The 12,551-nt window shown below is 46.0% G+C and overlaps 1 protein-coding gene across 11 annotated transcripts in view; it reads right to left on the bottom strand.

Annotated features, from left to right (window-relative positions):
* Window positions 1–12,551, bottom strand: part of GYG2 (glycogenin 2) — a 32,401-nt gene that overhangs the window by 18,698 nt on the left and 1,152 nt on the right. For 5 of the 11 annotated variants that reach the window (XM_032619440.1, XM_032619446.1, XM_032619443.1 and 2 more), the window contains exons 3-5: window positions 9,244–9,385; window positions 3,540–3,714; window positions 1,682–1,844 (exon numbers count right to left, since the gene is read on the bottom strand). In XM_032619440.1, coding sequence (XP_032475331.1) covers window positions 1,682–1,844; window positions 3,540–3,714; window positions 9,244–9,385 — 480 coding nt within the window. Of the gene's footprint in view, window positions 1–1,681; window positions 1,845–2,846; window positions 2,965–3,539; window positions 3,715–9,243; window positions 9,386–11,328; window positions 11,572–12,551 lie in introns of those variants that run through there. The other 6 variants (XM_032619438.1, XM_032619442.1, XR_004348018.1 and 3 more) reach the window with 5 other exon arrangements.

The raw sequence follows: 12,551 nt of genomic DNA, 5'->3' as shown, positions 1-12,551 counted from the left end.
AGAGAAGCCCGCATGCCGCAAAGAAGAGCCCACACCTCAACCAAAGATCCTGCGTGCCACAACTAAGATCCAAAGCAGCCAAAAAAAGAAAATAAAATGAAATGACAATAAAAAGTGCATAGTCTCTCCAGAATTCTCCACCGATGGTGCAAACAATTAATAATAAAATCGCACATTGTCTCCAAAATTCTCCACTCCTCCCCAGGGAATTCTATCTGGTATTGACAATCGCTGTTCCCATCATTTTTGCCAACTTTGTTACCTCGTCCTTACCTAGAAGGAGTTTTTCTATCAATGTTGACTATTATGTTGTTATTGAGGTATAGCTGCTGTAGAATAGTATGCAAGCTATAGGTGTATAAAACAGTGATTCACAATTTTTTAGACATTATACTCCATTTATAGTCATTATAAAATCTTGGCTCGGTTCCCAGTGGTGTACAATATGTCCCTGTAGCTTATTTTATACCTAATAGTTTGTACCTCTTAATCCCCTATCCCTATTCTGCCTCCCCATCACCACTGATAAACGCTCATTTGTTCTCTGTATTTATGAGTCTGCTTCTTTTTTGTTATAGTCACTAGTTTGTTGTATTTTTTAGGTCCACATATAAGTGATACCATACAGCACACAGCATTTGTCTTTCTCTGTCTGACTTGTTGCATTTAGCATCCTGCCCTCCAAGTCCATCCATGTTGCTGCAAATGGCAATATTTCATTCTTTTTCATGGCTGAGTAATATTCCATTGTGTGTATGCCACATCTTTTTTATCTACTCATCTGCGGACATTGATGTTTCTTCAATAGCTTGACTACTGTAAACAGTGTTGCTATGAACACTGGGGTGCACGTGTCTTTACAAATGAGCATTTCTGGGCTTTTTTTGGATATATGCCCAGAAGTGGAATTGCTAGATCCTACGGCAGCTCTATTTTTAGTTTTTTGAGGAACCTCCATCGTGTTTTCCACAGCGGCTGCACCAACCTACATTCCAATTTTTCAATAGTCTACCATTTTCTTTCACGTTACAAAAATTCTAGTATTTTTCCCATCTACTAATGCCTCTTCAGGCAAGTCTCTGGTTTCAGTTCATTCTCCCCTTTATTCTAATCGGGGTTGGCCGACGATGTCTTGCACCCATTTTTGTAAATAAAGTTTCACTGGAACACATCCACGCTCATTTAAGTCCTGTCAATGGCTGATTTCACCCTACAACTACAGGGATAAGTATCTGTCACAGAGATGATACGCCCCGCGATGCTGAAAACATTAAGTACCCGGTCCTTTTTTATTTTATTTTGGCTGCGCCGCGAGGTTTGCGGGATCGCAGTTCCCCATCCAGGGATGGAACCCGTGCCCCCTGAAGTGGAAGTGCGGAGTCCTAACCACTGGACCGCCAGGGAAGTCGCCTATCGGGCCCTTCAAAGAAAGGTTGTCCACACATCCTATGGGATCAGGACTGAGGAGCTCTCCCTTCTACCCATCGAAGATATTTTCAACGGTCCTCTCTACCGTGTACTTACTCACTTACATCTTCACCTCTTCCTGCACTTGTTCAAGCCCCAACTTTAACTTGCCACTCACGGATACGGGGTGGTGGGGACTATAGCCGTCGGTGGGCCAGAGGGATGCGTTCAGGCCCCATTCTCTCCCACAAGCGTCCAGCTGCCCTTCACCTACCGTCAAAGCTGCCGTGGTTGGTGGCATGCTGCAGCAAGAGGCCATGCGTCTCCAGGGAAGGTTGGAAGACAAATACCCCGCTGTTGAAGCAGTCCGGCCATCCGGGATCCGGGGCCGCCGAAAGCTCTCTCCTACTGAAGAGCTCATCGATATTGGACAGCACCTGGAGCAACAGAGGGTGGGGGACCCGTACGATCGCCCAGGGAAGAACCAATCTGACCCCATATGAGACCCGTTTCTCTTACTTTAACCTCTGTATTCTACTGCTTTTGCTGGAAGTTAAACACCAAAGGGAGGTTGCCCATAAGCTTAAACAATACATAATGGCCCATCTCCGGGAACCCTGCCTCCGGTGCAATGAGTGTTAAGCTAAAATACCTCTGTTTCGCTCACAGGAAAACCTCATCGGGCCCACCTGTGAATGGCTGCAAGAAGGAAGAAATTCTGACCAGTAGCAGGACTTCAGCCCCTCCCCTTCTAGTAGAAAAGCAGCTTGAATTCTAACTCAGGGAAGATGGGTCTTTGGGACACGAGTCCACCATCCTCCCGGTCTGCTGGCTTTCCGAATAAAGTCATTATTCCTTGCTCCAACACCTCGTCTCTCAATTTACTGGCCTGTCTCGTGTGGTGGGCAGTACAAGCTTGGACTCAGTAACAGCGACGCTTCTCTGAACCTCTGGGGCACAAGTGAGAAATGCAACAGGAACTTCACAATGGGCCAGACAACGTTCAGTGATGGGAAACTTATACCCAATTTTTTGACTGACTCTTTTTTTTATTTTTTTGCGGTACGCGGGCCTCTCACTGTTGCGACCTCTCCCATTGTGGAGCACAGGCTCCGTACACACAGGCTCAGCGGCCACGGCTCACGGGCCCAGCCGCTCCGCGGCACGTGGGATCTTCCCAGACCAGGGCACGAAGCCGCGTCCCCTGCATCGGCAGGCGGACTCTCATCCACTGCGCCACCAGGGAAGCCCCTGACTCTCTTCTTTTAGACTTATATTCAAAAGAGAAGAGTGTGTGTGTAAGACTGCTCCCTGGTTTATTTCAAGGGTTTGAAGTAACACCGTCACTGAAATGCAATTATCACCTCAAGGTTCTTAAGATCCTCCATGGAATGCTCTTAACTGTATATATTCTCTTTCCTCTAGCAAATGTGACCTACAAGACTGGAAATCCATAAACAGAGAGGTCTGCAAGTCAGTATCATATAATCCACTGTCTTCGAGAGCTTGACCACCAACAGCAGTTCTCTCCAACACCTACCGGCTTTCTGAATTGTGCTGTTTGGGAAAGAAATTACTCTGATTACGCACTTATTATTTTCCTCTCCACCCCCGTTTTCCTACAGAGCTGCTTTTGCACAACCAAGACAAGCTCGAATGTATCTCTGACACTCCAACCTCATTTTACATTTCAACTTTCCAATGGCTGTTTACGAAAGTGCCCATCCTGGGCTCCTACACCAAAGGTAACTACCCCAAATGACAATGGGGGATGCCACAGCTTCAGAAGACAGGTGGACCAGTCCCTTCAGGATTCTATAATTCACGGTACAATCAAGGAAGAATATTACTCTAATATTTCACTTCGTGTAGATGAAATAATGTGCTCACAAACCCCTCCTCGGGAAGGAACATGCCTTCAAGTATCCCAGTGTCCTCAGCAGGGGCCACTGCAGTAGGTGTGTTCTATCTGATGTTGATCGACTAAACGATGTTGGTGATAGTGATGGACGTTACCTGGTGGGGATCCACCGGCACGAGCTAGCAGCTTGCTTAAGGAGGGAGCAGCATGGTCTTTGTCGGGGGTTCCTCAACAAGTGGAGGGTCTGGTCCTTGCTCTCCCTTGTACTCACCAGGGTGTCTGCATCCAAGAAGACGCACTTGCTATAATGGGTGAGTGTCCAACAGTGAAGCTTGGTGAGGGTGACTCCGAGCTCAGGTCTCTTCAGAAAGGCCAGGTGGATGTAGTCTACACTGTCTATCAGGTTCACCTCGATGATCTCATCAAACACGCTCGAGAGGATCACCCTGGAAAAGACATGCCAAATCCCAGAACAGCCCACCATCTAACATGAGACATGCTGTCCCTTGCTGCTGCAGTCTTCATACCAGACTTTATTTTCCCCATGTGGGTCTCGTGGCTTTGCCCACCATTCACTCGCGCTTAACACTTAGGCAAACGTGAAAAGCAAGACATATTAAACCATCTTAACACAGACTGATTCGGGTCAGCTCTTAGGAAGGTACTTTCTCTTTCTAAAGTGCATGGGCAGCGAGAAGGGAAGGCTGAGTAGGTAGAAACCAACAGAAGATCTCCATCAGTTTTTACTTTACATATTCAAAACCTACATTGCTCGTTGCATACAAGTTTGAGACTCAAATTTTGAAAGAATGTACATTTCATCGAAATGAAATGTGCCTCTGTTCCATTAAAAATTTTTTTTGCTTAGGGAGGGAGGGAGACGCAAGAGGGAAGACATATGGGAACATATGTATATGTATAGCTGATTCACTTTGTTATAAAGCAGAAACTAACACACCATTGTAAAGCAATTATACCCCAATAAAGATGTTTAAAAAAAAAAAATTTTTTTTGCTTAAATTCTACTTCATTGTTGCCTGGAATATCTTTGCGATGACAAAAAATTAAGAAGGTGCTAGAAAAAGGATGGGGGCATGTCAAAAGGATACAGTAAGTCAATCAGGAGGAGGTCCCAGTAGCCAAAGCTGACGCAATTTGGGCAAGAAAACAGAAACAAACCCAGGGCCTTCCCTGGTGGCGCAGTGGTTGAGAGTCCGCCTGCCGATGAAGGGGACACGGGTTCGTGCCCCGGTCCGGGAAGATCCCACATGCCGCGGAGCGGCTGGGCCCGTGAGCCATGGCCGCTGAGCCTGCGCGTCCGGAGCCTGTGCTCCGCAACGGGAGAGGCTGCAACAGTGACAGGCCCGTGTACCGCAAAAACAACAACAACAAAACCTAAAGTATAAAATTAATATTCACGGATCCATACTGATATCACGAGTGAATACATAAGTAAATGGGGTAAAAGGGGTAGCTCTTCCTCCCAGAAGAATTCCAAGTAATAAACGTAGAAGGAATGAGGGAAAGAGAAAAATCACCATTAGATGAACATCACAGGATAAGTGTTGCAGACAAAATTCACTGAGGAACCCTAAAAGCAATGAGTAAAGGTTTTGAGGAGAAACAGCGTGTTTTCATAGTCTAAAAGTACCTCCCCCAAGATAGTTATCAATTACAAAGACAAAAATAATGATTTTACAGTAGAGATACCCCAAAGGAGACCAAGGTTAATGTCACCAGTAGCAAGACATCACACACTCCATATCACGCCCTGAAAAAGGTACTTTCTTCCTTGTAATTCTTTCCTACTTTTCACTGCTTGGTTTAGATTTTTTTCCTTCCCTCGTGTTTTTTGTTTATACCCTTTCTAGTCCTCTGGTGGTTGCCACCCTTAAACCCTCAACGCATCTATTTAACCTTACTATTTTCTATCAAATGTAACGATAGTTATCATCTATAACTTCACCCCAGACAAGACAGGAATGTTAGCGTATGTTCACCTGTCTCCCTCCTCTTTTATCCCCCAACCACCTCCCATGGGGACTGTTTATCCCAGATTATTTTCGTAATTATTCACCAATGCATTCCCAATTAACTCTCAATATTACTCATTTCTTTGTTTTGCACTGCTTCTTACATTCTATTTCTTCTTTCTTGGATTCACATTTCATTGTGCTTGAGTATATCCTCAAGTAATTTTTTCTCAAAGGTCCTTGAGGGGTAAAACGGCTGAGCTTCTGCATATTTGAAACATCTTGATTTTGCTTTCAAATTGCATTTAGCTGAATACAGACATTTCATTTCAAAATTAGTTAGTCTAAGAGCTTTGAGGCCTCAGCTGTCTCAACCAGGCTGAGACCTGAAACGCATTTATTACTTTTTCTTCTTTCTTCGTGCTCTGAAATGGTACCTTCTGTATCAACACTTGGGTTTCCTTCATTCATTCTGCCCAATGCTCAGGGAACACCCACAATCTAAAAATCCTTCCTCAGAGCTGAAATATTTCCTTGAATCCCTTCTCTCCACTCCTGTCCTTTCTGAAACTCCCAGTCTTAGACAGATGTTGGAGCTTCTGGGTCTGTCTTTTCTATTCTCTAGTAGCTTTTCCACTTCTACTCCACATCTGTGCTTTCACGTTACACAGTATTCAAAGTCACTCTCTAAGAAAATACCACGTCATCACCAATTTCCTCCTGTTTTTTACCCAGTTATTCAAGGAATTTATGGCATCCTCACGATTGTATAAAGAGGGAGGTAGAGGGCCAAGAAATGTCATTCTACGTTACTACAAGTAGCACCTGTGTCCTTACAGGCTTTTGTTCAGCTCTCCTTGCCTCCTTAACTTAAATTCCCGGAGGGAGAATTAAGTTTCAAGAATGCAATTTGTGTGAACCTACAAGCACGTGCTACTGGGTCCCCTTCCCTGCAGAAAGACTCCCCCAACCATGGATGCACCACCCAGCCTGGAGGAATGGCAGTCTCTTGAACACCGCCCCCTGGTCATTTGGAGTCACAGGTCACTGTTTACGTCCTACTGCCCTGACTGCATCATAGAGCACCGTTCCTCAACCCTACCAACGACCGCAAAATACGTAACTGGTTCTACAACAGTGCAACGAGGTCTGCCTCAGTGAGCCTTTCCCAGTCTTTCTGTAACCCTGTCTCTGAACATTTTACAGTTCATTGTGAGTACCCTGAAAGACTGAAAAACACGCACTGACAGCTTTGGACAGCTAAGGAGATAGGAACCTAGCAGAGAGCAGACATGTCTGGTTTTTTTGGCTTTATCAGTTCTATGTAACTGTTCCACGCACACCATGATTCAGGAGATGATGATGGGACCACAAAGAGGTCCCCCCAAGGATGCGTGGCTACCCCCAGGGTCACCGTTCCCAATGCTGGGTCCACTGCAGCCCTGGGTCTGACTGTGAAGACTCAGCGGCCCAGGCACAGGGAAACGTCCGCTGCACACAAATGTATTTTCTTCTCTTTTCTTTCTCTTTGGGGCCTGAAGGAATCATCTTAGGCAAGAAGAAATACACCTTGAGCATCCATTCATTTGAAACACTACTAGGAGAATGGGTGACAGCCAATTTGGCTAAAGACTAATGACATCACTTAATGTCAATGACTAAGGTCTGTGCACGCCCCCGCCCCCCCCCCAAAACACCGACGTTTAAAAACACATTTGCCAGCCTGACGGGTCATAAGTATCACTGAGCTGTTTGATGTGACATGACTTCAATGTCTGTGAAGACAGAGTACGTATCACTTGGTCATGCCGTCTACCCTGGTTGTATCCATCCATCCATCTCTGCTTATCATCTGGAAGAGTTCTTTCATTATTCTCTGGACAACACCCTCTCCTCGTTATAAAGTTTGTAAATGGGCTCCCTACTTGGCTTGTTTTGCCTTTTACGTTTATACAAATACATCTGACATACAGCAGTTCTGGTACCCTTTGCTTTGTGTAATTAAAAATGGCAGACACATGAAGCAATCATCTACGTCAGTGTCTGGAGACGTTTTTCATTATCACGAAAGCAAGGAGGGTTGGCGGGGGTGGGGGGGAGCTCCTGGCACCTGGTGGGTGGAGACCAGGGATGCTGCTGCACAGGGCACAGGGCGCCCCTCATCCGAGGGTCCTCCAGCCCCAGATGTCAGTCATGCCAAGACTGAGAAGCTATATGTCTCAACTTCTAAGATTTTCCTACACTTCAAATTTTACCTTTATCTTCAAAATCTACCTGGAAATCATGTGGGTATGTGTTCAACTTTTATATAAAAGGATCACATCATTGCCTTTCTCTGATACAGTGATGTGATGAATTACAATGATAGATTTTTATACAATGAACTATCCTTGTTTTCTTACAGCAAGCATCATTTCTTTCTTTTTTTGTCTTCTTTATTTTATTGAAGTACAGTTGATTTACAATGCTGTGCTAGTTTCTGCTGTATAGCAGTGACACAGTTATACATACGTACACATTCTTTTTCATATTCTTTTCCATGATGGCTCATCACAGAATACTAAATATACAGTAGGACCCTGTTGTTTCTCCAGCGTCATTTATTTCTTTATTCCAGGGCTAGAGTTACCTTGTTGATAATCTGTACTGGGGGGCTTTTCTCATCTATATGCAAACACAGTCAAATCTGTAAATCAAGTTTCCGTATCAAGATTAGCACAATGTCTTAAAATAAAGGAACACGTTGATTTTTTTTCCCCCTAGGCGCTCAGATAGTTCTTTTTGCATGGAAATCAATTTACTGTACCCAGTTTTACAGAACATCCCTTACAATTGCCCAGGCCCAGGTCCTTCCCCCAGATAAGCCTTTGATAACATTCTCCATTTCTCCCACTGTTACTGGTCAACAGAAGGGCTTCACTTCTCCTGGTGTCAAAGTGGATCATCTGAACTTCCCTAGAAGGATCAAGTATTTCCTACTTTCAATTTTATCAGCAAAGTGTTCTATGTAGTATTTAAGTTGCATCCAGCCACTGTGGAAAACAGTGTGGAGGTTTCTTACAAAACTAAAAACAGAGCTACCTTATGATCCAGCAATCCCACTCCTGGGCATATATCCGGAAAAAACTCTAATTCAAAAGGAAACATGCACCCCCCAATGTTCACAGCAGTCAAGACATGGAAGTTACCTAAATGTCTGTCGACAGAGGAATGGATAAAGAAGATGTGGTACATGTATACAATGGAATATTACTCAGCCATAACAAAGGATTAAAGGATGCCGTTTGCAGCAACATGGATGGACCTAGAGATGGTCACACTAAGTGAAGTACGTCAGAGAAAGACATATAACGTACGATAGCACTTATACGTGGAATCTAAAATATGATACAAATGAACTTGTTTACAAAACAGAAACAGACTCACAGACATGGAAAACAAACTTATGGTTACCGAAGAAGAAAGGGGGGAGGGATAAATTGTGAATTGGGGATTAAGAGATACACACTACTATATATAAAATAGATAACCAACAAGGACCTACTGTAGAGCACAGGGAACTCTACTCAATATCCTGTAATAACCTATAAGGGAAAAGAATCTGAAAAAGAATATATATGTATGTACATATAACTGAATCACTTCCCTGTACACCTGAAAATAATACAACATTGTAATTCAACTATATTTCAATAAAAACGTAAAAAAAAATCTTTAACTTAGCTTAGGACAGTTGCTTCTCAAAGATGCCCTCTCCCCCCCCAAAATAACTGGCATCTGAATTTCCGTAGTTGAGACAAGACACGGTACCCACACAGCGTGTTGTCTACAAGGATTCTGAAGTTGGCCACACCCCTGGCAGAGCCTCCTCCTTTAATAACGACCGGAGGGCACTGTGCAAGTGTCTGAGGCCCCCCAGGACAGCTGGTGGTCCGGGCCCACAAACCATGGCTGGGACCTGCGTCTTCAGGAGGAAGGACCAGGTGTGTGTCTGAGTCTTACCTGAGCAGGTTGGACACCTGAGGGGTGACCAGCACCACCAGCCTCCTGGTGGCCCTGTGGTCCCGCAATGATTGCCCCAGCACCAGGGCCCCCTGGCAGTAGACGTCATTGGTAGCCAGCGTGACAAACGCTTGGTCAGACACTGTGGATGCAGACAAAAACAACAGGGTTATGTTTTCGACGGGTCTCATGGGACGGTGGGGCTGAGGGTCACCTCCAACTCTCTCAAGCTTCACGACTCTAACTGAATAGCTGTTCTAAAATACGCATCAAGGACATTTCACGTGCATCCTTTTGTTTCAAAATAAAGCAAAAAAATTTCTTCTTCAAAACAAAAAAAAAGAAAAGAAACCACACACACACACACAGGAAAAGAGGAAACCCTAAACACGAGTGGGACAAAGCCGAGTAGAGCATCATTAAAATTCCCTGGTTCAGATTAACAGATACAAACTACTGTATATAAAATAAACATGAGGTCCTACTTGTATTGCACAGGGAACCATATTCATTATCTTGTAATAACCTATCAGGGAAACGAGCCGAAATAACATAGATATATACGTATAACTGAATCACTTTGCTGTACACCTGAAATCAACACAACGTTGTAAATCGTCCAGACTTCAATTTAAAAAAACCTTCCTGGTGCTGCCACAGGGCAAATGGGCGTAGCTCAGACCCCTTACGTGATTCTGCATTCAAGTCTCAAAAACTCACCCAAAATATTTGGGTCTTGGGCGAACGCAAAGCAACAGGTGGAAACAAATCTTTGGATTTTCTGAGTCACCGTGAGGACTCCCACCCAGCTCAAAAGAACTGGGCTCTCAGAAGGAATGGCCAAAGCCATTAATTAAATTCCACACAACCCACTTGTTGGAAAGACTTCAACTCGAGGATATATGAGGCCGAGGAGATGGGAGAAGGGAAAATATATTGTCTCATTAACCAAAAGGCTCTCGGTTTCCTAATGTCTCCACAGCAGAGGAAGAAACTCGGCCAATCCAATTTATGGCAGTTTTGAATCTAAGTGGGAACTCGTGACATTGACTTTAACGGGGACTTTGAAACAACGTGAGTCTGGGGCCCCCAGGAGCTGGTTGCCAGGATAAAAACAAAGGGATCAAGCAATCCAGGCCTTGGCTCTCCCGCTGTCGACAGAAATTAAAATTCACAGCCCACGGCTGGAACACACAGAGCTCAGTTCTCAAAGACCAGACGGTCCTCCCCTCCAGCCACCATGCCCTGCCCAGAGCACGGCCCAAAGACACCGTCACGCCAAACAGAACACCAGGACCCAAGCTTCTGGAGCCGGTTTTCCTGGAGCTGGCATCGTACCCTTGACATTCCGTTGGGGTAAACGCCCAAGTGTGCCTGTTCCAACGAGCTCCTGTCTACACATTATCCTGTATTAAGAGGGAATAAGAATTCCTGGCATTTCCACTGTGGGCAGAGTATTAACGACAGCAAACCTCAGAACTCAAGTCTGCAGCCTAAAAGATATCTGTCTTGCCATCCACCCATCCAGCCATTTTTCTACCCATCTATCATTATCTAACATCTGTCTATCCAACTGTTTATCATTCACCTATTACCTACATATCTATCTATATCACGTATCTCTATCTATAGACAGAGCCACATCATCTGGGAGGTCTCTGGGGACCCAGATGGCTGAGGCATGGGGCAGGTGGGCTACAGTGGGACCAGGCAGCAGCGACGGGCAACTGTCCAGAGCTTCCGATTCTCGGGGAGGAGACAGACACGGCTGGGTCTGCAGAGAGGGTTTTACGGAACTACTGGACTCTCCCTTTGCTAGGGGGAGGGATTATGGCTTCTGTTAACAGGATGACAAGACAGCCCCAGGGGAGAGAAGACCCCCTTTCTCCAGCGACCCCAAGACTCAACGTCACGTTCTAGGTCAAGGACACATGACTCCAAAGCCCGGCCCCCAGGGGCCGGGGCATGATGGTGCAAAATCATGCCTGGATAAAATCTCCATCTCAAGTGCAAAGGCAGACCAGTGGATGTTAATGTCACAAACGCCGAAGACTTCATGGACAAGTCTGCAGATTCCAACCTTACCTTTGAGAAACCCCCGTCTGTCAGGTTTGGGCGTGGCATCGAAAAAACACGCCACAATTATCCAAGCCTCCTGCATTGAAAGGCTGAGTTTCCACCAGGCAGGGCGCTGGCGAGGGGAATTTTGGCATGCGTGCAGGGTGGGAAAACAGAAATAGAACGGGTGGCTGTCCTCCAGCCCCAGGTTGGGGGGAAAAAAACTGCCGCAAAAACCGAGCTCATCCTGAAGACGGCGGCGGCTGACAGTTTTATAACAGGTCTGGGAGAAATGTTTACTTCTCTTCCTCGCCTTCCTCTACCCCACCCCCCTTACAACCAACCCCCCGACCCTCCCCCGAAATAACATCCCGACTTCCTCCTCTGCCCCTCCTCTTAGACTCAAAGGTGTTTTTTGTTCCCTGCAAAGGGCTGAACACCCAGATGGGCTCTTTCTAGCACATTCCGTGGCCGATGTGTCCGAACGACCCTCCTGAATGCTACCATTATATTGACCCCAGCGGGTTGGCAGAAAACGTGTTTTTCACTCTGCAGACCTCCAAACCGCCGCCTGGAACAGACAGACTTTTCTGCTTCCCTGCGAAGACTCTGACAGCACAGCGCAGCACACGGCAGGATACCTGCCTTTTCTGCCCCAACAATTCTCCTCTCTAAGGCACAGAGGAGGTACAGAAGCATGGAAACCGCTCCCTGAATTACCAAATCGCTCCTCTGAATAAAAAGTAACCAGATTTTTTTTTTTTTCCTGAAAAATGCGCTCGTGCATGTTCAGGCCCGGACTGGTGCAAGCACGGGATGTCTTCATGATAAAACCAGGATGGGCCTCTTTCCCACGGGTGGAGGTTATGTTTCATCACCACATTTCTTGGGAGCTTTTTTTGGCCATGTCGCAGCATGCGGGATCTTAGTTCTCCCACCAGGTATGGAACCCGTGCCCCCTGCATTGGAAGCACGGAGTCCCAACCACTGGATCCCCAGGGAACTTCTCCATCATCACGTTTCTACGCTTTGGAAGTCTACTGTCCAAATCGGATGTCCACTCCAGACCCAAGAGAAGGCAGACAGGACCGAACTGCAGCCCTGGGGGGCCAGGGCTCGCCGAAGTCCCAGCATCTGGCCACGGTCGGCCTGCCGCCCCGCTGCGGGATTAACCCTGGATCTTTACCGGAATAACCAGTTCCGCCTCCAGTCTGACCTCGAGGGGCGAGGCTGGGGGAGGGGAACCACAG

Source organism: Phocoena sinus, chromosome X (genome assembly GCF_008692025.1).
Source record: "Phocoena sinus isolate mPhoSin1 chromosome X, mPhoSin1.pri, whole genome shotgun sequence".
NCBI lineage: Eukaryota > Metazoa > Chordata > Mammalia > Artiodactyla > Phocoenidae > Phocoena > Phocoena sinus.
The sequence above is the reverse complement of the archived record's forward strand: the minus strand, read 5'-3'. Positions and strand labels throughout refer to the sequence as shown.